The sequence below is a fragment of the Hippocampus zosterae genome, chromosome 14 (genome assembly GCF_025434085.1).
Source record: "Hippocampus zosterae strain Florida chromosome 14, ASM2543408v3, whole genome shotgun sequence".
Classification (NCBI taxonomy): Eukaryota; Metazoa; Chordata; class Actinopteri; order Syngnathiformes; family Syngnathidae; genus Hippocampus; species Hippocampus zosterae.
The window spans coordinates 16,498,890-16,525,795 of NC_067464.1; the positions used below are offsets into that span (position 1 = coordinate 16,498,890).

The following is a 26,906-nucleotide window of genomic DNA, read 5'->3' on the forward strand; positions in this document are numbered from 1 at the left end:
GCAGAATACTGTGATCCACTGTATCAAATGCTGCAGTTAAGTCCAATAAAACCAGACACACGTGGTCTCCAGAGTCATTTGCCAGGAGGATGTCATTAGAAACGCGTAACAGGGCTGACTCCGTGCTATGCATCGTCTTGAAACCTGACTGGAAGAACTCCAAGATGTTATGCTCATCCAAGAAAAGTTTCAACTGCATGTGCACCACTTTTTCCAGAATTTTGGAAATGAAAGGCAGTTTGGAAATGGGCCTGTGACTTGACAGGACATCTGGATCAAGACCAGGTTTCTTGATCAAGGGTTGGACCACAGCATGTTTAAACTGTTGGGGAACTACACCAGAAGAAAGCGCTGATGATATCCAAGACCGATCACCAACACTCGGGAGAAACTCCTGAAAGAAGCGTGGGGGAAGAGAGTCGCAAGGGGAGCCAGGTTTAGGCTTTGGGAGCACAATTTTTGAAGGAGCCACCAAATCCAGGATGGCACGGCATGACGAGTCGAACCAAGAGGTGTGTTCCTCTGTGTTAGACGAGGGTATGCAAAGGTTATTAAAAGCATCAGAAAAACGAGCAGTGCGAGGGTTAAAATTTGGCGTTTACAACTAGGAGCGCCAGATTTCACAGCAGCATGCGATAAGACTACGTCAAATAAAACTGCCATGTGATCAGAAATCCCATTTTCAAGGACTTCCAGATTCGACACCGGTAGACCATGAGCAAGGACAAGGTCTAAAATATGTCCTTGTTCATGTGTCGGGCTGGTCACATACTGCACAAAATTAAAAGATTCGATAAGTCTTATAAGTCTTTTGCTAGCGGTTTATCCGGACAGCACACATGGATATTAAAATCCCCCATTAGGAGGATATGATCATATATCAGCCTGATTTCCGCAAGAAAGGTTGAAAAGTCGCTTAAAAAGTCTTTGTTGTATTTAGGAGGACGGTAAATGACAGCACAAAGCACCGGGAAAACACGACCAACTTCAAAGAAGGTTGCTTCAAAGCTGTTGGCCGATGTGGTGAATGTGCACCGTTTACATTTGAAATTGTTCTTAAAGATGCTTACCGTACCTCCACCACGTCCTGATGTCCTCGGGGTATCGAGGAAACCACAGTCAGGTGGTAACAATTCAATCAAAGCGTTGTACTCACCAGTACCTGCCCAGTCTCCGTCAGACACAGAAAATCCAAGTCATTGGAAAGGAAATACTCCCTCAGAATATGGGTCTTGTTCGTCAGCGACCGGGCGTTTAACAACGCGATCCTTGTGGAAGTAGCAACGGGAGGGATTGCCTCTGTCGATCGCCGAGCCCGGAGGAATTCCCTCAAAAGGTTTCGCTGGATTCCTCCCCGAGAATCAGCTTCATGAGCTGACCACTGCGTTTGCTGCGGCTGCGGCGGCGGCGCTTCCGTGAAGGGAGTGAGCGAACGCGGAAGAGATCAGCCGGCAGGTTAGCCAAGAACGGAGGTAGCGTTTTTTTACCACTGTCTTGCCAAAACGAGACCGAATCTCCGACATGTTGTTGAATCAATAACAACGATCGGCGATCATAAACCAACCGAGACGTAACAAGCATTGCGAAAAGTAAAAAAAAACCCGAAATGGCAGGAGCGTCGCCGAACACACTGGCGCACAAGCGGCCATCTTAGGGTTACGCTATATATAAACCAAGGTAGGCGGCCCGGTAGTCCAGTGGTTAGCACGTCGGCTTCACAGTGCAGAGGTACCGGGTTCGATTCCAGCTCCGGCCTCCCTGTGTGGAGTTTGCATTTTCTCCCTGGGCCTGCGTGGGTTTTCTCCGGGTACTCCGGTTTCCTCCCACATTCCAAAAATATGCATGGCAGGCTGATTGAACACTCTGAATTGTCCCTAGGTGTGAGTGTGAGCGTGGATGGTTGTTCGTCTCTGTGTGCCCTGCGATTGGCTGGCAACCGATTCAGGGTGTCCCCCGCCTACTGCCCGGAGACAGCTGGGATAGGCTCCAGCACCCCCCGCGACCCTAGTGAGGATCAAGCGGCTCGGAAGATGAATGAATGAATGAATGAATGAATAAACCAAGGTGGTTCGAGCCCACCTTGGGGCGCCAAGCGGCTGGATAGCTCAGTTGGTAAGGCATCGGTAAGGCATCGGTTTGGCATACGGGAGACGGTGGTTCGAATCCCGCTTGGGGCAAAAATGAGCACATAACACCATCCAGTGTGGGTCCTTGGGCAAGACTGGGAAGCAAGCCCCAATGAATGCAGATAATGAGATTGGGCAAGATCCTTCACGCTAATGCCTACCTCATACAATGATGAGAGACAATAAAACGAATGACATGCCGGCTCAGACGTCGCCCGGCCAAACAAGGTCTGCGTCAGGTGCTGGGGAACCGGAGCACCTTGATGAAAAATGGGCTACTGGAACAAAGCGGAGATGGGCGAGAGGCGATAACATGGCTCTGTTGGAATGCTACTACTCAAGCAACCCTAGTCAGAGGGGTTACATGCAGAGAATGTGGGCTGAATGGTTACTTCGAAACCCACAGTCACGGTTGACCACGAAACAACTAGTAGCTCAGTGTTCCAACATCCACAAATGGCAACTGCTGTCACAACTTGAGATTGATGAGGTACAACGCAGGTTCCATGGCGAAGGGCCCCAGGCTGCCAGATCAGAGGAGGATGTCATACAAGAGACTGGGAAGCAAGCCCCAATGAATGCAGATAATGAGATTGGGTGGCCAGCCCCAATGAATGAAATGCTGAGCGAGGCAGCAACTGACCTGAAAGCTAAGATCATGGCGAGAATGAAAGCTGGGCAACCTAGAAACCGATTACAACGGCTATGTGAAGTACCATCTGAAAGTCTCATAGAAAGTGTGAATGCAGCACTGAGGGCGATCCCTACCGTAACGATCACAGAAACCAATGAGCTGATATACGCTTCAGCATCAGTGATCCTGGAGACTCTGGGCTATAAGAGCAACCATGGAAGCCATGAGATACGTTACCCACCATGGAAAAGACGGTTGGAGGCTAAGATCAAGGCGGCCCGGAAAGATGTGAGTCAATTGACAGAGGCCCAGAGAGGTGTGATGAAAAGGCCGATACCCGAGAGGTACATCCAGATGACCATACCTGAAGCACTCGAAACTGCCAAACAAAGGCTCCAAGCCTTGTCCTGTCGCCTAAAGCGGTACACGAAAGAGAATGAGGCCAGACGAATAAACAGGCTGTTCGCAACACAACCTGCGAAAGTGTACGCTCAGTGGCAGGGTCCTAACAACAGAGCCGACCCACCAAGACTGGAAACTGAAAGGTACTGGAAAGGCATATGGGAGAAGGAGGTTGCACATAACAGCAGTGCACAATGGCTGGTGACCCTGAGAGAGGAGCACAGCAACCTCCCTGAACAGAACCCAGTTACCATAACAGTGGCAGACATACAGGAAAGAGTCTCAGATATGAAGAACTGGACAGCACCAGGCCCGGACATGGTCCACACCTACTGGCTATAGAAACTCACAGCACTCCATGAGCGCCTAGCGCCTAGGATCATGAAGGATCCCTCAAAGGGTGCAGTTCCATCCAACTATCGGCCAATAACCTGTCTCTCCACAACATGGAAGCTCATGTCAGGCATCATTGCGGCTAAGATAAGTGGACACATGGATCAATACATGAGCGAAGCACAGAAGGGCATTGGTAGAGATACTAGAGGAGCCAAACATCAACTCCTGGTTGACAGAACAGTCGCACACGACTGCAGGTCCCGACGTACCAACCTGTGCACAGCTTGGATTGATTACAAGAAAGCCTATGACTCGATGCCACATACATGGATCACTGAATGCTTGGAGTTGTATAAGGTGAACAGGACCCTAAGAGCCTTCGTTGCAAACTCGATGAGGATGTGGAAAACCACACTTGAAGCCAATGGCAAGCCACTTAACCAAGTGTCCATCAAATGTGGCATATACCAAGGTGATGCACTCTCCCCACTGCTGTTCTGCATAGGACTGAACCCCCTAAGCCAAGTAATCACCAAGACAGGCTATGGATACCGCCTCAGAAATGGAGCTACAATCAGTCACCTCCTCTACATGGATGACATAAAGCTGTATGCTAAGAGCGAAAGGGACATAGATTCCCTGATCCACACAACCAGGATCTACAGCAGCGACATCGGGATGTCATTCGGGCTTGAGAAATGTAGTCGGATGGTGACTCAGAGAGTAAAGGTAGTCCGCACTGAAGGGGTCTCACTCCCAGAAGGAACAATAGCAGACATTGAGGACAGCTACAAGTACCTTGGTATACCACAAGCCAATGGCAACCTCGAACTGGCAACAAGGAAAGCAGCTACGGCCAAATACCTCCAGCGAGTGAGGCAAGTCCTAAGAAGCCAGCTCAATGGCAAGAATAAGACCCGGGCAATAAACAGCTATGCCCTACCAGTGATCAGATACCCTGCAGGAATAATAAGGTGGCCAAAGGAAGAGATTCAGACCACGGACGTTAAGACCCGAAAGCTCCTAGCCATGCATGGAGGGTTCCATCCCAAATCCAGCACCCTGAGACTGTACGCAAGCCGAAAGGAAGAAGGCCGGGGACTAGTGAGTGTGAGAGCCACTGTCCAGGATGAAACATCCAAGCTCCATGAATACATCAAGGAGAAGGCTCCAACGGATGACGTACTCAGAGAATGTCTCAGACAATGGGGAACAGAAGATGAGGCGCTGGAAGAGGGACCATCATGGGAGGACAAGCCCCTACACGGGATGTACCACCGGACCATAACTGAAGTGGCTGATCTCAAGAAGTCCTATCAGTGGCTACAGAGGGCTGGCCTGAAGGACAGCACAGAGGCACTCATCCTGGCTGCTCAGGAACAGGCATTGAGCACCAGAGCCATCGAGGCCCAGATATACCACACCAGACAAGACCCAAGGTGTAGGTTGTGCAAAGAGGCACCTGAGACGATCCAACACATAACTGCAGGGTGTAAGATGCTGGCAGGGAAAGCCTACATGGAACGCCATAACCAGGTGGCTGGCATAGTCTACCGAAACATCTGTGCGGAGTATGGACTGGAAACCCCAAGGTCAAAATGGGAAACACCTCCGAAGGTGGTGGAGAATGACAGAGCGTAGATCCTGTGGGACTTCCAGATCCAGACTGACAGATATCGTGATCATAGATAAAGGGCAGAGGAAAGCCGTTGTAGTGGATGTAGCGGTCCCAAGTGATGGAAACATCAGGAAGAAGGAACATGAGAAACTCGAGAAATACCAAGGGCTCAGAGAGGAGCTGGAGAGAGCCTGGAAGGTAAAGGTGACAGTCGTGCCTGTGGTGTTCGGAGCACTCGGGGCAGTGACCCCCAAACTAGATGAGTGGTTGCAACAGATCCCTGGAACAACATCGGACATCTCAGTCCAGAAATGTGCAGTGCTGGGAACAGCAAGGATACGGCGCAGAACCCTCAAGCTTCCTGGCCTCTGGTAGAGGACCCGAGCTGAATGAGGGACGGACACCACCCGAGGGGTGAGATGAGGATTTTTATATATATATATATATATATATATATATATATATTGCGCGTCGTCCCGCACGCAGTCTGTCCATCCGTCTGTCCCTTTTCAAAACGTACCTACTTCACCGCGCCGCTGCGCGCCGCCACTGCGCCGCTCAGGCAGTGGCTCACTACGATCGCGCGGGCATATTAGCGAAAAAATGTTGTCTACCCACAAGCATTGCAATAAAATTGTTAGTTATTTAGTAGAGCTAAACATCTCTTTATTTTCACGATAAGCAATGAAGATGAACAAAAAGTTGAACCAAGCAACAACACTTTTGTGGGCTGAAGGCCCACCTTACCAGCCTTTTGCAGGAACTAGCTGATGAGCCGCCCGGAGGGCGGCGAACCAGCTAATATATATATAAGACTCATGACAAGCAGAGTGCATTGGTGACCTGCATAAATGACGTGACGTCATATTTAGCAGCGGTCTCCAATGAAATGACAACATCGAGGAGTCTTTCACTCATTACACCAAACATTCGTAACTTCTCCCACCGAGCTCCTTTCAAAATCTCCCTCCTCATCAATAGAATTTTGGGTGAGAGGTGCTAGCATGTAAACAGAACAGGGAGGGGCCGAGTATGCTGAAATCAACAAATGAGATGAGCCCATAGGTGCTCCTTCTTGGCTCGTGGGAGAGGAGTGGTGACAAAGCATTGTTGAAAGGAGTTTGGCTGCCGCAGGCAGAATAGTAGTTGCTCGCACAGAATTCATGGTCTGTAATTAATCCAGTGGTTCTCAATTATTTCCCGTCATGCGCCCCCAAGGAACAGGAACCCCCCCCCCCCCCCCATGACTATAAATAGTATAATTTGTCTGTAAAATTGTTATAAGTACATCTTTGCATCACACCGTATCCTTATTAAGTATAAAAGAAAGAAATATGGACCAACTTTATGGACCAATTTACAACAAAGAATAGCTTTCGTAACTGGAACAGAAAAGATTGTGCATCTGAATTTCAAAAATAACATTAGATCTTTAACAATAAATATTTTTTGACTGATCATGTCAAACCATACGGGACTGAAAAATAAAATTACATAAAATCAATAACTAATAATGCATTCAAACTAGTCACCGACAGGAGCACAATATTAAAAATAAGCTTTGACCACCAAAACAAAAATACATACAATTATTTGTACGTTTTTTTAAAAATCAAAGATGATGCCTGGATTAATGGCTACAATGAGCACATTTTGCAATGCACATCTTTTCAAAGCGAGGTTTGAAGCAGGACACAGCAACTCCTGCTCAATGTGTAGCCGAAACCTGTATTTTAGTTGACTGAAGTAGCAGTCACAAAGCGGCATGATTGTTGGCAATATTCGGCACGTTTTTGCTGAAAAAAACTCTTATCAAACGCTTATCAGCGTGATTGGAGTGTAATCACTCTTTCTGCTTGGCTCTCGACGAAGGCGGACGCTTTTTGCCCTCCCACCTTTTTTCCCCTGCTCGCCACTCAGTCTTTTGTGCTGTCCTTTTTTTCCCTAGCCTCCTACCGTGTTTTCATCCGAAGAACTAGCCATGGAATTAGTTGGCTGGTCTCTCGATGTAATCGGCAAAATTTTCTCGACGGAAAGAGCGGGCAGGGGGGAGCTTGCTTGCCCTCCGGGGACACTTGCTGACGGATACGCCCTGGATCCATGGAGAACGTGGAGACCGGTGTGCCTGACAGTACTGTCCGTGGAGGATATGGAAGACATCTTCATCATTGGCCTTTTGATAACAGGTATGCTGCTGTTTGGTGTTGGCAGCTTGCTGTTCTATCGCAAAATTCAACCGACGGGAGCGGCTCTATTGGAAGTGAAGAAGCTGCCGGTCACTCTGGATGGCTTGGCGCGAATGTCCAACACTCAGACTCAAGCGGTGACTGAGCTCAACCGCAATATTGTTGCGACTTTTGCAACTTTTGTGACTTTGCGGTTTTGGAGTGACTCCGCACGATTGAAAATACCATGGAGACGTTGGAATCCACGCTGCGAAAGAATTTTCGGATCTGAATGATCGGCGCCAGTGAGAGATACAGACCAAGGACTCAAGGCTGTCTGGAATTGTTGGCGGCCGTCTCTCCAAAACAAACAACGCTATCGGGCCTTTCCCCTGGATGGAAATACGCATGGAGTCGAGGGCCCCCACTACCACCCCCCTCCTTCTCTGCCATGGACTGATAAGCTGGGGACTGTCTTCATGATGAGCATACCTCGACGAAGCAGCTATGACCTTTACACGCATACACATACATGACTGGACAAGCACACGCGCATACACATCCTTGTTATCACCGTCTTCATCGCTCCAATTCTTTTTCTCCCGTAACGTGGTTCGATAATGCAGAGCGCGACGGCGACTGTGCAGCTGGTCATTTTTCAGCTGCGTCGCGGTTAAACCCCCCCCCCCCCCCACCCCCCCTCCACCCTCCTTCCCATTCATCCTCCCCCTTATACATGTTATGTCTTGTGACTTGTTGTAATTGTCATATGCTTATTATTGTGCTTGGGTCTTTTTTTTCCCCTGGACTTAAATTATCCTCGGAAGAGGATAGTTCGAGCGTGGTTTTTTTTTCCTTCTCCTTACCCAGCGTTTTTCCTTTCTGAATTCTGATTGTAATTTCCCCATTGCAGGACAAATAAAGGATATCTTAATCTTAATCTTAATGTCTTTTCGCTACCAAGATTTTTAGACAGTCAGACCGCAGTCACATTGAAGCCAAGCTTCATATGCCTTGTCATATTTCCTCCCCGAGAATGCTCCTTGCGCAAACTCTGCCAATGAGAGCGCCACTGCCCCGTGACGTAGTGGAGGTGCAACTGCACGTTATTTTAGGACAGTAAAAAAAAAGTAAAAAACATGTTCCCCGAAGTCAAATGGACCCCCTTCAACGGAGCCTCGTGCCCCCCAGGGGGGCGCCCCACTATTTGAGAAACACTGAATTAATCTATCATGGCATAATGCTAAGCAAATGGATGTCTCAATAACAAGTGACAAAAAAATCATTAAGTTATGAGCCATGAAAACAAACGGTCATGAGTTTTTCCAGATTCTAGTCACATCAAAACACACACACACACATACACACACACACACACACACACACACACACATACACACACACGTACACCATTTATTTGGAACTGTTGATCTTCTCTTCTCAGTGTTGGGAGGAAAGCAAAAGTCTGTATTTTTTACATGATTATTATTTGGTAATTATAAGTGGGCTGCTTAGTTTAGTTGCTGTGTCGATCCTTGTAAATCAGAGATGTCACACTGCAGCTTTAAGAAGAAGTTAAATTATGTCCTGACAATTGTCAGTTATTTCCTGACCCATCTATTTTGTTTCTCCTCAGGCCTCTCCACCATTTGTCTTCTGGTTCACAGTCCTGGATGCCTTTTACCAAAGTCTTGTCTGCTTTTTTGTGCCTTATTTTGTAAGTACAATGACTGAAGTCGACCTTCCCTTTATTGAATGTCTCCCGAAGTCATACGGACCCAATTCCAATGAAGTTTCCACGTTGTGTTGAACATAAAAACAGATTAGAATCATTTGAAAATCATGTTCAACCTATATTTAATTGAATACACTTTAAAGGCAATATATTTAATGTTCAAACGTGATTGTTTTTATCAAATGATGATTCACCTAGCATTTTACAGCTGCAACACACTCCAGAAAAGCTGGGACAGGTGGCAAGGAAGACCGAAAACGTTTCTTAAGTTTAACACAACGTCCCAATTTAATTGGAATTTGGTTCGTAGTTGTGCTGCAAATCATCGACCGTCAACAAAGGAGCTTTGCATACCCAAATACACACAGAAGCTAACGTGTAATCCAGTGCTCATTGGCTAAGGTACCACAAAGTTTTGCAAATGGACTACTGTTCAGGAACGAATATTTCCAGGCAGGATTATATTGAACCTTTGATTATTTTCTGTAAATCGGTGTCATTCTCTGATTCTAAGATGTTGTCATCTGTCTATCAGGCTTACGTTGGATCAGACATTGGAGAGCTGGCCTTTGGCTCACCAATCAATGCTTCGGCTCTCCTCATCATCTTGCTTCACCAAGTCATTGAAAGTCATACTCTGGTCAGACAATTTTATATTTACAACTGCAGTGGTTCATTGTGTTCATGCACATGAGTTTCATTCATGGCTGACTTTCTAGTCAGTCATGAACTCTGGTGATTGTGCACATGTTTCATTTTGTGAGAGTTAAGTAGAAAGCTGTCCTTTGTGTTGTTTTGCAGACGTGGATTCATGTTTTCGTATTGGTGGTCAGCGCGGGGTCGTACTTTGTCTTTGTGCTGCTCTTCAGCGTTTGCTGTCTGACCTGCAGTCCTCCCACTAACCCTGTGGGTGTAGAGATGTTGCAAATGTCCCAGCCTCTCTTTTACATCGTGTGTACCCTCACGACTGTGACAGCACTGATGCCCAGGTATAATTTTTTTGGCATGATAATACCATTATTTCAGGAATAAATTATATTACAAAACTGACAACAAAAAATGAGCAGCCAAATTCTGGCCCTTTCAGATCAGCTGACTCACAGGATCCATTGGCAGCTCCCAAATCTTTCCCCTCCACTGTGCTTACTTGGTGGATGAAAGGTGAAGGCATTGAAAAGTGCTTGGGAGAACTTTTGCCAGTCCGCTTCTTTTTAATGATCGACTATTCCAACATTGATGACCAGAAAACGACATATTCTCAGTTGGACTGTTTACTAGATGCTAGAAAGATCAACACATGGCCATGGAGCCTTTTTCTGCCAGATGCTGAAGGTCTAATCTTGCAAAAACGATTGCTTGTACTTATACTTAGCCGTGTAGGAGGGCGACTTTGCCCAGCCCATGTGACAATGTGTAAATCCATAGTCTTAACTGAATTCAACTAGTGTATTTTTACCGACAACAAGCCACTACTTTTTCCCCACACACTGTTTCGGGTTTTGTGTCACATGGTTATTTAATGAATTTTTCAAGCAGTCAATACTTTTACTCTTCATCTCATCACATCTGACCAATGAAATTACCCAACATATCACAGTGGATCAATGAAAGGGGTCTGTCCTCTTCCTGAATATTCATCCGCCATTTGCAGTCAGAGTGCGCATGTGGGCTGTGAAAGACTAAGTGTGTGTTTAGAAATACGAAATACACACTGGTTCACTCGGGCCATTCGGAAACGTACTCAGAATCAGAATCATCTTTATTGGTCAAGTATGTAGAACACACAAGGAATTTGTCTCAGGTAGTACAAGCTCCAATATTATCATCATAAACAAGGACATGACAACAAATAAGTATGGAAAGACATTCCATAATGTAAGCGTACCATTGTGCGGTAGTACCACCTAATGACAGCTGTGAGACAATGTGCAAAGTATCAAGCAGAGCGAAACTGATCAGTGGTGGAATACAATACTATAACATTTGTGCAGTCAGTGCAGAAAATCATTGTACCTTTTTAAAGTGACCAGTAGCAGTATTTGCAGTACAATAAGTGTGCAATTGTGCAGATGTCCTTGAGCGCTTTAAAGTGTCTGGTGCTGTGGAATATAGATCAGTGACAATGGTTCATGTAAGTACAGAGCTGGAGCTACAGCGATTGTTGCGGTAATACTGTTCTACAGGGTTGTGCAAAATTGCAAAGAGCCACTATACAGGTATATTTGGGTTACTGTTTTGGGCAGGGGTGCCCATTACGTCGATCGCAATCGACCAGTCGATCAAGGACTGGTCCCAAGTCGGTCCGAGGGGTGTCGAGGGAAAAAAAAAACATTTGTGTCACTGTACATGTTCGTAATATATTTTTGTGTTGATGCACACTGCACCCTAATCATTCTATCAGTCTCACTTTCACAAAAAGTGTTTAAAAAAGAAAAGAAAATAAAGCGGGTCATCTTTAACTTACAGTGACGTGTGACTGCATCACCGGAAGTTGTTAGCGCTCAGCAGTCTACAGTTGAGGCTTGTGATCAGAGTTGTTGCGCTATATCTTTTATCATAATCATTATTCTCATTCAGAATTTGTTTTGTACAATTCACCGAGGGGTTGGGCTAAGAATTGGAATCTGGAAGGCAGAGAGAAGCATTTTAAAATGGTACACATGATCTACGATCGTTAACAGGCTGCATGTGTGCGTGCATGCGTATGCACATGTGTGCGGTAACGGGTTGATCTTGGAAGGTTGGTTGATCGTAAAGTGGATCTTCGGTCCAAAAAGTTCGGGCACCCCTTGTGTAACTGGCGCCAAGACTGAGTTTTGGTTGCCATGACAACAAAAATACAATTTATTTTAGGCTTGTTGTTTTGCAAAAGTATTTCATATTTCTATGTGAACTTTCATATTTGTTTTTCTTTAAACCCTCTGAATATGTTATTTGGAATGGTTTGATAAAAATCACTTCCGGGTCAAGTGCCATGGATAGCGAGGAAAGATCGAGAAGACAACTGGAGAGAGAGAGAGAGAGTCAGAGACAGAACTACGATACCGTGTGATCTACGTGATTTACTGTAACTTGATCTACTTTTGGTTTAGCGAGGTGCACACGGTATGTCATTTTGTGTTATTTATTTAATGTCCTGTTCAAGATATTGTAATTTTGATTGTTGTTCGAAATGTGTTTTAGTTTTCACGGTGTTCCATGATTAAACGTTTTGGACATCAGTACGAGGCGTCATCCTTGACCGGGGTAGATACACCTGGTTTAGGGAGTTAATGGCGAGAAGGAATAAACTGTTAGAGTGTCTGCTGTATTTGGTGCACATGGATCGGTGGCGCTTGCTTGAGGGGAGGAGCTGGAAAAGGTGGTGGGCAGGTGTGGGGGGGGGGGGATGGATCCAGTCGGATTTTCCGTGGCCTTTGTGCAAGTCCTCAAGAGTGGGTAGGGCGGTGCCAATGATTTTTTCCGCTGTTCTAACTGTCCGTTGCAGTCAGATTTTGTCCTTTTTTGTGGCGGTCCCAAACCAAACAGTGATGGAAGAGCACAGGACTGATTCGATGTGCTTCTGTGTAGAACTGTCTTAGCACCTCCTGTGGCAGACCATGCCTCCTCAGCAGCCTCAGGGTTTACATCCTCTGCTGGGCCTTTTTCAGGATGGAGATGGTGTTGACTTCCTACTTCATGTCCTGGGAGACTGTGATTCCCAGGAACTTGAAGGTCTCGACAGTTGACACAGGGCAGTTGGATAGTGTGAGGGGTGGCTGTGGTGAAGGATGTTTCCTCCAGTCCACGATCATCTCTACTGTCTAGAGCGTGTTCAGCTCCAGGTTGTGTTGGCTGCACCAGAGCGCCAACTGCTCCACTCCTCGTCGCCATCTTTGATGAGACCAATGACTGTTGTGTCGTCTGAGAACTTTATGAGTTTGACAGCTGGGCGTGGTCTAGGCACAATCGTTCGTTTAGAGGGAGAAGAGCAGTGGAGAGAGGATGCATCCCTGCGGGGCTCCAGTGCTGGTGGTGCGTGTTGATGATGTTGTCCTTCCCAGCCTCATTTGTTGTGTCCGTCCCATCAGGAAGCTGAGGATCCACTGGCAGATCATAGGGGACACACCGAGGTGAAGATGTTTGTGGGTGAGGAGTTCCGGGATGATGCTGTTGAACGCAGAGCTAAAATCAACAAACAGGATCCTTGCGTATGTCCCTGTGCCGTCGAGGTGCTTGAGGATGTAGTGTAGCCCTATGTTGACTGCATCCTCCACAGACTTCTTTGCCAGGGAGGCAAAACTGCAGAGGATCCAGCATGTCCGGTGTTTTTCTTTAGGTGGTTCAGCACAAGGCGTTGAAAGAACTTCATGACAACAGACATCAGAGCGACAGGTCTATAGTCATTCAGTTCCGATGTTGCTGGTTTCTTGGTAACTGGGAGGATGGTAGACTGTTTGAAGCAGGGTGGGACCTCATACAGCTCCAGGGATCTGTTAAAGATTTGTGTGAAGACCGGAGCCAGCTGTTCAGCACAGACTTTCAGGCAAGACGGGTGCTCGATGTTCTTGCGTGGAGACTACTACTTCCTTCGTGCTTGCAGTGTTGGGAGAAACTGTTTATGCCACCTGTCCCAGAAGGTGTTGGACAGATGCTGGACATGCCTCCACTGGCACTTGGAGAAGTCAGCAGATCCAAACTTTCCTGCAGGAGCTGGTCGAGGAAGCACCTTCAAGACTTCATGGGTAAGCTTGTCTTTGAACTGAAGGAACATGGAGTGGAGTATCTTCTTGGCGAGCCCGATCATTCTTTCCCGTACTCCTCCGAAATCGGAAGCGTGTGGAGGGTTGAAGGTCCAGGAACATGCTTGGTCTGAAAGGTAGGACTTAACACTGTTGTGGTCAATTTTGGTAGGTATTTTGAGGTCGGCTACCTCAGCAACTGTTTTTGTCAAGGCGTCAGAGAAGACAAATAATTCCCTGTGGACAGCTGCCGACAGCTGCCTGAAGGTTCAGTGTTGGCCTAAGGAATTACCAGATTTGTCAATTTTGATCCATGATCCATGAGTCCAGTCCTTCATTTCACAAGGCAATGGTGCATCCCAGTTATCATTCTCTGCAGTGAGTTCTCTTAGCATTGCCTTGCCTTGGATTGTAACTGGAGCTGCAAATCCTAGAGGGTCATAGAGGCTGTTAATGGTGGATAAGACACCTCGTCGAGTGCAGGGCTTTATCACATCGGAGACAATGAAGACAAAGCAGTCTGTTTGTAGATTCCAATCGAGTCCAAGACTCCGAAGCATTGGCATTTTGTCTGTGTTTAGGTTGAGGTCTTTCAAGTCACTTGCGTGGTCCGTTAACGGGAAGGCTTCAATGACCTCTCTGCGGTTTGGTTCGATCTAGTGTAGGCTCCGGTTTGATCGAGAGCACATCTTGCGTCTTCTTTAGGAAGTCAAAGGCAGCTTCAGTTTTAGACAGAGACCACATCTCAGGCTTCTCAACATTTTGCCCGAGAGACATGAGACGTTTTAGTACCTTGGGCCTGTTGTTGGGAAGCCGTCGGCGTGGGCTCTTAAAAGGTAATGGAGCTACCCAACTGTTGTTGGAATCTTTATGTAGTCCATCATTTATGACTTTCATGCATGAAGCATCTTGAATTGACGGAGCCACCCTGTTATTTTCTTTGGTTTGCTGGAACACATTACATCCAAGATGGTCATTATCGCAGATACATTCTTCTTCAGAGCATTTTGTGAGATGGTTCGTCAATTGGATGTCGCTGTACTTTTCTTTCATGGAACACATTAGGGCATGTGTTAAAGATGGATGGTCGTCGTAGCTTGTATAGAAGGAATTGATTGTTAGTGGTCTGTGGATGCGACCCGGGCACACATTGCCTACAACAACCCACCCAACATCTAGCTTCTGTGGATAGGGCTGGTTGTGTGAACCATTAACTTGTTTGCGTACTTGTGTACTCTGATGACATCCCGACCAAAGAGAAGCGTGATTTGGGCATTTGCATCCATTTCTGGAATGAGATGAGCTATTGACTTTAAATGTGCATGATGAAGCGTGACACTTCGAGTTGGAATTTCATCTCTGTTGTTCGGAATGTCATTACATTCTGTAAGGCTGGGTAGTGGAATTCTGAGTGTTCCATCCAGGGATTCTAATTCATATCCATTTGCCCACCTTCCTGTCACTTCTTTTACTCCCGCGCACGTTTTCAGTGTGTATGGGACGCTTGGACTTTAGTCAGCAAACACATCAAAGAACTGCGAGCGGGTCAGGGACCTATTGCTTTGCTCATCCAAAATTGCATAGACTTTCACCGCGCTCTCTCTGTGACCAGCTGGATACACCTTCACAAGGCAAATCTTTGAACAGGATCGGTCTGTGAGGTCTCCACCGCAGAGTTTGGTGAATTTGGTTGTGATATCAGATTCAGGCAAGGTTTTGACTTCCTCCCCGCCATGCTCTGGAGCAGGGACTTCCTCTTCTGAACATGCTGTGGGCTCTGGATGTAGGGCTGTGCAATGTCTCTCACTCTTGCACTCAAAACATTGAAATTGGACTTTGCAGTTTTTGGCGATGTGCGTTGACGACCAACATTTGAAGCAAAGATTGTTTTCTTTCAAGAATGTTTTGCGGTCTTCGATGGGTCGTTCTCTAAACGCACGACATTTGTGCAAAGGATGTGGTTTCCCATGAATAGGACACATTTTGTCAGCGTCCACTGCTTTCGTTGGGGACTCAGTCAAGTCAGGATCCTTTCGGGTCTTATCTCCAGTTTGTAAGCTGAGATTTTCTGATTCTTTTTTGGCTGCCATGTTGATTTTTCAGCCTTGGGTACACTGTCTGTCTGAGTGATAAAGGTGAAGCTTGGATCGTTGGCAATGCACTTGGTGTTAAATTTAAGCCGTCGGCCGCCGAGTGGAATGAGCGTTTCCAGGCTCTGTAATTTCTGTGGCTTGTCATCAAACTGGAGTAAGCCGGTAGATACCAACTCACGGTGTGCAAGGTATCTCTCAAATTCATTTGCATTGGAGTTACTGAAGTTGGAATTAGGAGACATGGGATAGGATAGGGGTGATGCAACATTTTGGTTATTCTGATTTCTAAATTGGTGTGGCAGTGTAGAATGACATCTTTCAAACTTCACTTGTCGGGGTTCACAAACATATTCATCCTTACAAGGTTGAACAAGTTATATTAGGATATAGTTATATAGTTATAGTAGGACAATATTGTGGGGTGTTAGTGAGACATCGTTTTGGCTAGTGTTCTGTTTCTAAAGTTTTGGTTTGTTCAGCAACATACTGTTGATTGCACTGCGCGGCTGTTAAGGGAGTAGAATCCAACAAGCATTTGGCTGCGTTGTTCGTTCATGTTATCTATGATATCCTTTATTTGTCCCGCAATGGGGAAACTACAATCAAAATTCAGAAAGGAAAAACGCTGGGTAGGGAGAGGGAAAAAAAACCACGCTCGAACTATCCTCTTCCGAGGATAATTTAAGTGCAGGATAAAAAAAGACCCTAGCACACGAATAAGCATATGACAGTTACAACAAGTCACAAGACATAACATGTATAAGGGGGAGGATGAATGGGAAGGAGGTGGTGGGGTGACCGCGACGCGGCCGCCTGACCAGCTCACGTTCCCACGTGCGCTCTGCAGGTCAAGCCACGTCACTGGGGAAAAAGAACCGGAGCGATGAAGACGGTGATAACAAGGATGTGTATGCGCGTGTGCTTGTCCATTCATGTATGCGTATGCGTGTACAGGTCATAGCTGCTTCGTCGAGGTCTGCTCATCATGAAGACAGTCCCGGCTTATCAGTCCATGGCCGAGAAGGAGGGTGGTGGTGGTGGGGGCCCTAGACTCCATGCGTATTTCCATCCTGGGGAAAGGCCAGATAGCGTTGTTTGTTTTGGAAAGACGGCCGCCAACAATTCCAGACAGCCTTGAGTCCTTGGTCAGTATCTCTCACTGGCGCCGATCATCCAAATCCGAAATTTCTTTCCGCAGCGCGGATCCCAACGTCTCCATGGTATTTTCAATCGTGTGGACTCGCTCCCGAACCGCAACAATACTGCGGTTGAGATCAGTCACCGCTTGAGTCTGAGTGTTGGACATTCGCGCCAAACCATCCAGAGTGACCGGCAGCTTCTTCACTTCCAATAGAGCCGCTCCCGTCGGTTGAATTTTTCGATAGAACAGCAAGCTGCCAACGCCAAACAGCAGCATACCTGTTATCAAAAGGCCAATGATGTAGATGTCTTCCACATCCTCCACGGACAGTACTGTCAGGCACACCGGTCTCCACAAAAAACAAAAGACAGCACAAGAGACTAAGTGGCGAGCAGGGGAAAGAAAAAAGGTGGGAGGGCAGGGGAGCTGTGCAAAAAGCGTCCACCTTCGTCGAGAGCCAAGCAGAAAGAAGGACAGCAGCTTCTAGTGCTTCTGCTTCCGCAATGGCTGCTGCAGTTTCTTTGTTGTATTCAAGCATTTGCATTGATGCTTCCAACTTAGCTTTTTCGAGTTTCAGGTTAATTTCTTCCTCAGCATAGTAAAGACGTGTTTTTCCAGCTTCTGCTTTTGCTCCTGCTCTAGCTGCGACAGAGGATGTTGTTGACGAGACATTAGAGTGCACAGACGAAGCATCTGAATGTGTCTTTGACATGGCTACTTCGTTTATTTTCTCCTAACGTCAGGACACTGTTTTTTTGGACTACTCGTTGAAAGTGGTTTGTTCCTACCAGCGTGTTCACGTTATCTTGCCCGCTAGGAAGTCGAGGTTTCACTGTACTTTCTCGGCTAGATTTGGACAGTCAGCTAAACTCATCTTCTACACCACGACTCTGAAGACGTTATTCTTAGTCCACAGGTTTAATGATGCACAAAAAGGTGAAACTGTAACATAAAATACAAGGCAATATTACTTGGAATCCACAACCAACGGAATAAAATAACATTACCTCAATCGCGAGATTAGCAAGACGTCGTGGTGCTAACACAATTAGCGAGCGCTAGCTCAAATCCCAACATGTTCTTTTATTCACATTGTCGAGCAGCATTTCTAACACACAGTGAAACAGAACTGTTCACCAATAACAAAACAAACTTGTACATACCCGCGATGCTACCAAAGGCTTGAGATGTATGTGGATTGTGCTGGATTAAACTTGACTACCATACGTTTCTCTCTTGGTGACGATCTATCCCTCTACTTCCTGCTCCCGCGTACGTGTCTTCCACTTTCCTGACGTCATGTCCGGTTGTGAACTACGCTGCTTGCAACGAATCATTAAAGTTACATTGTATAAAAATAATGTAATAAAAATACTCTTAACTAAGCATAGAAATATTAACGTTACTTCAGTGTATCTTAAATAAAACATTCAAACTTAGATTCACTGTAAATTGGGGACAGAACACACGTCCTCACAGAAACTGATGTATGATGTTCCAGGTAACAAGTCATCTGCCATCTACCGCGTATCCACGGTGGCAACAGCTTTAGCAGGGAAGCCCAGACTTCCCTCTCCCTAGCTACTTTGTCCAGCTCTCCCTGGGGGATCCCGAGTCGTTCCCAGGCAAGCTGGGTGACATAGTCTCTCAGGCGTGTCCTGGGTCTTCCTCGGGGTTCCTCAAAAATGGAGTGTCAGTGCATGCATCAGGCACCTCAACTGGGGACACGGTGCGTCAAGTTGCACAGATGGAAGCATTTCAAGCACGAGTTTCTGATTGATTTAGTACAGAGGTGCCCAACATCTTTTCACCGAAAATCTACCTTACAAGCAACCAACCTCCCCCGATCAACCTATTACCACGCTCACACACGCACACACACGCACACACACACACACACACATACACACACACACACACACACACACACACACAGTCACGCGCGCACCCATGCACACGTGCATGCCATGATGAGCCACAACTATAACGGCTCCTAACCTGAACGAAACTTAAAAATAAAGTAGATACAAGAGTCTGTGGGTTTGTGAAAAGGAATTCACTGCCTACCTTTGTCGAGACCTGACTTATGCAGCATGCTAAGTGCAAAAACATGACTATCGTAACTCACGTGTACCAATTTAAATCATTCTAGCGCACCAGATTTCCATTGCTGGCCAGTGCCATCTGTGAATTGCAGATGAAACAAAATTTGAAAGGGAATAATGAAAAAAGAAGTATTGCAACTGCTTTGATCGCAAGTTGCAATTGCAGACTGCTGACCACGAACAACTTCCGGTAATGCAGGTAATGTACCACCGTAGGTTAGATGTGACCTGCTTTTTTCTTTTATTTTTTTGGAATACTTTTTTTTTGTGAAAGATTCAAATAGGATGCTTCGGGTGCAGTGTGCACCAACACCAACATATATCATGAATCATCACCAACAATAATGCGGACACAAACACACATCCCCCCCATTTCTCTCTACACTCCTTGCGATAAACTTGGGACTAGTCCGCAGGCTACCGGTCAATCGCGATCGACTGGTTGTGCAACCCTGGTTTGGATCATAGGGGTATATATGCGTTTGGAAAATAATGGGATCGGAGTGCACTCTGCCTTTCCGAACACACACCGTCAGAGTAATGCACAAGCGTACGGGTGAATTTCCAAACATGCCCTACACAAAAGTGTGTGTATAGCAGTACGTGGCTGTGCAGGAGCGAATATAGAGGATATACAGTACCGTAATTTCACAACCATACGGCGCACTGCATTAAAAAGTAAAGTGTCAGTGACGGGTGCCATGTCTGTTTAATAAGATAAGATAAGATAAGATATCCTTTATTTGTCCCACAATGGGGAAATTTACAGCCTCCAGCAGCAAGAATGTATGTAGAAAGAAGAAGAGAAAAAAAAAACAACAACAAACATCTTTCAATTAAATACAATATGAACACAAATGGATAAATCGCAGTACTATTTACAATTTACCTTCACATCATTTAATTATTATTATTATTAATATTGTTATTTTTTATTCATCAGCCTGACAGCAGTCGGTAGGAACGAGCGTCGGTATCTCTCCTTCTTGCAGCGCGGGTGTAACAGTCTCTGGCTGAAGGAGCTACCAAGTGCTGTCAGGGCGGGCTGGAGGGGGTGGGAGGGACTGGCCATCATAGCTTTTAGCTTAGTTAGCATCCTTCTGTTGCCCATCTCCTCCAGAGTGTCAAGGGAGCAACCCAGGACAGAACTGGCCTTCCTGACCAGTCGCTCCAGTCGCTTTCTGTCCCGGGCCGAGATGCTGCCTGACCAGCAGACAATGCCATAATAGATGGCCGAGGCCACCACCGAGTTATAGAACATCACATACACAAGACGCATTTTTTATTTGGATACAGGCATGGTAAAATGTACTTTTGCTTAAAAAAATATGGTAGCGTGCATGTTTTGAAAAAGGCAGTGGCAACAAAACTGGTTCGGTTGTACTTCGTTGAAGTATTTGACAATGTACTCATATTATTTCTTTATCAATCCTCATCCTCAAATACATTCAAAGTCCTAATCTTCTCTATCCGAAATAAACAACTGTTCAGAATCAAATATGCCAGGTTCCTTCATGTCATTGTTAGAGTCAGTCTCGAGAGTTGCAATGCAGGTCTTCAGAAAGGATGCCGGCTTTTGTGGCGTCACTTGCCCGGTGCTGCCTCCCAGACTTTGGAAACCCGTGTTCGCCATCACTCCCATTGTGCGTATCGCTACTGTCCTGGTCCCTTTTCTCTACAGTGTGGTTCACCAGGATGTCGAAAGTGAGTGGCACCAACTCCATGTTGGGCTTGATGTGTTGGTCGGCAATCTTTTTCTGTATTTCAAAATGCAAAGTGTGCCTCTTCCTCATCACTTGCCGTAGCCCAAGTGATTATGTAAGATTGTTTGAGAGAACAGTCGGTAATGGAAGCAAAGTCATGATGGCAGGGCTGCAGAATAAGGGATTAAAATCTCCAAGCATCCACCAGTGTTTTGGGTAAATAAAAGTTTTTTAACAAATCCATCTCTGTCACCGCTTTCATTGCAAATATCGCATGTTAGAACTTGGAGACCTATGGCTATTACCATAATACGAAATACAATACAATACAATACAATACAATACAATACAATACAATACAATACAATACAATACATGCTGATTTATATAGCGCCTTCAAAACAGCGGCAGCTGTAACAAAGCGCTTAAAAAACAGTTAACATAAAGTAAAATAACAAACACAACACATAACATAAAACACGGACAGTCGTGCAGTCCTAACCACTTTTCCGTCACTGTATTTGATTTCATGGGTAAATGTAACTCTTGCGGCTTTTAAGCGTTTTGTAGTGAGCAAATTCTGGGTGTACAGTGATCCCTCGCTATTTCGCGGTTCGTTTATCGCGGCTTCAGTGCATTGCGGATTTTTTCAAACATTCATAAAAAATATTATATATATATATATATATATAGGGAGACGAATCCTGCTTGGACCAGTCAAGTAAAGTCAACAGTATTTATAGAGCACTTTCAAACAGCCATCGCTGCATACAAAGTGCTGTACATGGAGTAATTTAACATGCACAATAAACAGTAAGACAAATCGGTAATAAAGGCGGTAGAAAGCACCAAACACTAAAACCAAGAACAAATCTAAGTCATGCTGAGTCGAATGCCAAAGAATATAAGTGAGTTTTGAGAAGGGTTTTGAAGATGGGCAGCGAGGAGGCTTGCCGAATGTTCAGTTGGAGGTCATTCCAGAGAGGGACCAGCAACAGAAAAGGCTCGATCCCCCCTGATCCTCAGTTTAGTTCTTGGTACTTCTAATAATGTCTGGTCCACAGACCTGAGGCGCCGGGCAGGTGTGTAGGGGCGGATGAGCTCAGAGAGGTAAGGTGGCGCGAGATTATTCTGAGATTTGAAAACAAAGAGGAGGATCTTGATAATAACCCTAAAATGAATGGAGCCAGTGAAGGGATGCCAAAGTAGGAGTTATATGCTCTCTCTTACGAGTACCAGTCAAGAGGCGAGCAGCGGCATTCTGGGCCAGCTGAAGGCGCTTAATGGAGGACTGGCTGACTCCAAAGTAAAGGGCATTGCAGTAATCGAGGCGGGATGTGACGAAGGCATGAATTACTGTCTCAAAGTGTTCATGTGAGAGGAGATGTTTTATTTTGGCCAGCTGTCTAAGGTGAAAGAAGCTGGATTTAACAACGGCACCAATTTGCCGATCGAGTTTAAAATCACTGTCCAGTTTAAGGCCAAATGTTGAGACTGTTGACTTAAGATAAGGAGACAGGGGCCCCAAGTCTACAGGATGGAATGTACAAGGGCCAATGGGACCAAACAATATCACCTCTGTCTTCTTTTCGCTGAATTTCAAGAAATTTTGTGTCATCCAGGTTTTGATTTCTTCCAGACAGGATTGGAGTTGCCTTAATGAGAAGGCGTCTTTCATTGCTCAGTGGGACATAGATCTGGCAGTCATCTGCATAGCAGTGGAAGGGAATACCACGTTTCCTTAAGATGGAACCCAATGGGAGCAGATACAGCGAGAACAGCAGAGGCCCCAGAATTAAGCCCTGTGACACACCACACAACAGGGGAGCAGTGCGTGACTCAGAGCAGCCAAGGCTGACACAAAAGGTTCTGTCAGCTAGATAGGACCTAAACCACTCAAGAGCACTGCCGCCAACGGCCACCAAGTGCTGCAAACGAGTCAGCAGAATACTGTGATCCACTGTATCAAATCCTGCAGTTGAGTCCAATAAAGCTAGACACGTGGTCTCCAGAGTCATTTGCCAGGAGGATGTCATTAGAAATGCGGACCAGGGCTGACTCCGGTGACATCCAGTGTGGGTCCTTGGGCAAAATCCTTCACGCTAATGGCTACCTCATACAATGATGAAAGACAATAAAATGAATGACATGCCATCTCAGACGTCGCCCGGCCAAACAAGGTCTGCGTAAGGTGCTGGGGAACCAGAGCACCTTGATGAAAAATGGGCTACTGGAACAAAGCGGGGATGGGCAAGATGCGATAACATGGCTCTGTTGGAATGCTACTACTCAAGCAACCCTAGTCAGAGGGGTTACATGCAGAGAATGTGGGCTAAATGGTTACTTCGAAACCCACAGTCACGGTTGACCACAAAACAACTAGTAACTCAGTGTTCTAACATCCACAAATGGCAACTGCTGTCACAACTTGAGATTGATGAGGTACAACGCAGGTTCCGTGGTGAAGGGCCCCAGGCTGCCAGATCAGAGGAGGAGGTCATAACAGAGATTGGGAGGCAAGCCCCAATGAATGCAGATGATGAGATTGGGAGGCCAGCCCCAATGAATGAAATGCTGAGCAAGGCAGCAACTGACCCGAAAGCTTAGATCATGGCGAGAATGAAAGCTGGGCATGTGGCCAGATGAATAAACAGGCTGTTCGCAACACAACCTGCAAAAGTGTACGCTCAGTGGCAGGGTCCTAACAACAGAGCTGACCCACCAAGACTGGAAACTGAAAGGTACTGGAAAGGCATATGGGAAAAGGAGGTTGCACATAAGAGCATTGCACAATGGCTGGCGACCCTGAGAGAGGAGCACAGCAAGCTTCCTAAACAGAACCCAGTTACCATAAAAGTGGCAGACATACAGGAAAGAGTCTCAGATATGAAGAACTCGACAGCACCATGTCCGGCATGGTCCACAGCTACCTGCAACCTGTGCACAGCCTGGATTGATTCCAAGAAAGCCCATGACGCGATGCCACATACATGGATCACTGAATGCTTGGAGTTGTATAAGGTGAACAGGACCTAAGAGCCTTCGTTGCGAACTCGAAGAGGATGTGGAAAACCACACTTGAAGCCAATGGCAAGCCACTTACCCAAGTGTCCATCAAATGTGGCATATACCAAGGTGATGCACTCTCCCCACTGCTGTTCTGCATAGGACTGAACCCCCTAAGCCAAGTAATCACCAAGACAGGCTATGGATACCGCCTCAGAAATGGAGCTAACATCAGTCACCTCCTCTACATGGATGACATAAAGCTGTATGCTAAGAGCGAAAGGGACATAGATTCCCTAATCCACACAACCAGGATCTACAGCAGCGACATGGGGATGTCATTCGGGCTTGAGAAATGTAGTCGGATGGTGACTAAGAGAGGAAAGGTAGTCAGCACTGAAGGGGTCTCACTCCCTGAAGGAACAATAGCAGACATTGAGGACAGCTACAAGTACCTTGGTATACCACAAGCCAATGGCAACCTCGAACTGGCAACAAGGAAAGCGGCTATGGCCAAATACCTCCAGCGAGTGAGGCAAGTCCTAAGAAGCCAGCTCAATGGCAAGAATAAGACCCGGGCAATAAACACCTATGCCCTGCCAGTGATCAGATACCCTGCAGGAAATAATAAGGTGGCCAAAGGAAGAGATTCAGACCACAGACGTTAAGACCCGAAAGCTCCTAACCATGCACGGAGGGTTCCATCCCAAATCCAGCACCCTGAGACTGTACGCAAGCCGAAAGGAAGGAGGCCGGGGACTGGTGAGTGTGAGAGTCACTGCCATAGGTAATCAGGCCTATAAAAGGACTCCTGCCCGCACACTCGGTGTCGGGTCATTGTTGCTTTGCTACTGTCATGTCTGTTTGAGTCATGTTTTGGTTGCTGCTATGTTTTATCTTCAGTCATGATTTTTGTTTGCTACTTTGGACTTTGTTTGCTTAGGATTTAGTTTTCTGTGTTTTATCAATACACATCTTCAAATACACCCTGCTCCTCTCTCCTGCCTGCTTTTTGGGATCCACCACCATGCAACGTGACAGTCATAGTGCATATACTTAAGATAAGAAAACCTTTATTAGTCTCGCAATGGAGAAATTCCCAATTCACATCAGCAAAGTTATGAAAGGAAGAAGTAGAACAACAAAATATAGGAGCTGCTGCAAAGGCAGCCTCTCTCGCGGCGCCATTTTGAAGTCAAAATAACAAAAATAACACAACACAACACATAGGACACAGACAGTTGTGCTGTCTTCACCACTTTTCTGCATACACTTTGTTGTGTGAAGCAGTTATAGATGAAAGAGGAGAGGATCAAAGTGCCCTTTCACTAGTGGGTCAGAGACGTCATGCTGAAAATGTGCACACGTCTGCTACAAGCTAAATTTTGAAGGCAAACACGAAGCTGTAGCGTCTATTGACGAAAAAAGATTAGTTCACTTCTCCTGTCCCACGTAATCCCCTTCAAACTTCAAGCCGTGACTCCCAGTTCCAAATCCGCATCGGCGGTCCGCGCGAACGCTCCTTTTTTCTCATCGTCGGCTCCTCAAGCCTTACATCCATCCAGCCGCAGACCGTTCAACAGCACCGATTTCTCCGCTGAACAAAGCGGGGCTGTGTAAAATGCTGCCCATTACAGGCACAAGACACAAGCGCCCCGGGACTGTCCAGCAACAACAGTCAAAAACAATGCTGGAATACCCACGCTGCCGAGAAGGCGGAACCACCAAGCAAAGAGTCTCCTCCTTGATGAATACCATGGCCAAAAATATCTTTCTTCTTTCTGACATATCTATAATTTTCTTTTTTTTTGGGGGGGGGGGGGGGACCAACTGGCAGTGGTCCAGTGGAAATGTGCAGTGCTGGGAACAGCAAGGATACTGCGCAGAACCCTTAAGCTTCCTGGCCTCTGGTAAAGGACCCGAGCTGAATGAGGGACGGACACCACCCGAGGGGTGAGACGAGGATTTTTTATATATATATATATATATATATATATATATATATATATATATATATATATATATATATATATACACACAAACTAGATGAGTGGTTGCAACAGATCCCGGGAACAACATCGGGCATCTCAGTCCAGAAATGTGCAGTGCTGGGAACAGCAAGGATACTGCGCAGAACCCTTAAGCTTCCTGGCCTCTGGTAAAGGACCCGAGCTGAATGAGGGACGGACACCACCCGAGGGGTGAGACGAGGATTTTATATATATATATATATATATATATATATATATATATATATATATATATATATATATATATATATATATATAGGAAGAGATTCAGACCATGGACGTTAAGACCCTAACCATGCATGGCGGGTTCCATCCCAAATCCAGCACCCTGAGACTGTACGCAAGGTGAAAGGAAGGAGGCCGGAGACGAGTGAGTGTCAGAGCCAATGTCCAGATGTAACATCCAAGCTCCATGAATACATCAAGGAGAAGGCTCCAACAGATGACGTACTCAGAGAATGTCTCAGACAAAGGGGAACAGAAGATGAGGCGCTGGAAGAGGGACCATCATGTGAGGACAAGCCCCTACACGGGATGCACCACCAGACCATAACTGAAGTGGCGGATCTCAAGAAGTCCTATCAGTGGCTGGAGAGGGCTGACCTGAAGGACAGCACAGAGGCCCTGAGCACCAGAGCCATTGAGGCCCAGCTATACCACACCAGACAAGACCCAAAGTGTAGGTTGTGCAAAGAGGCACCTGAGACGATCCAACACATAACTGCAGGGTGTAAGATGCTGGCAGGGAAAGCCTACATGGAACGCCATAACCAGGTGGCTGGCATATTCCACCAAAACATCTTTGAGGAGTATGGACTGGAAACCCCAATGTCAAAATGGGAAACAACTCCGAAGGGGGTGGAGAATGACAGAGCAAAGATCCTGTGGGACTTCCAGATCCAGACTGACAAGATGGTAATGGCGACCCAACCAGATATCGTGATCATAGATAAAGGACAGAGGAAAGCCGTTGTAGTGGATGTAGCGGTCCCAAGTGATGGAAACATCAGAAAGAAGGAACACGAGAAACTCGAGAAATACCAAGGGCTCAGAGAGGAGCTGGAGAGAGCCTGGAAGGTAAAGGTGACAGT

At 46.2% G+C, this 26,906-nt stretch overlaps 1 protein-coding gene across 1 annotated transcript in view; it reads left to right on the forward strand.

The window, feature by feature from the left end:
* Positions 1-26,906, forward strand: part of atp10d (ATPase phospholipid transporting 10D) — a 95,492-nt gene that overhangs the window by 67,630 nt on the left and 956 nt on the right. Inside the window, exons 20-22 of the mRNA XM_052085666.1 lie at positions 8,918-8,998; positions 9,552-9,656; positions 9,818-10,005. Coding sequence (XP_051941626.1) covers positions 8,918-8,998; positions 9,552-9,656; positions 9,818-10,005 — 374 coding nt within the window. The remainder of the gene's footprint in view (positions 1-8,917; positions 8,999-9,551; positions 9,657-9,817; positions 10,006-26,906) is intronic.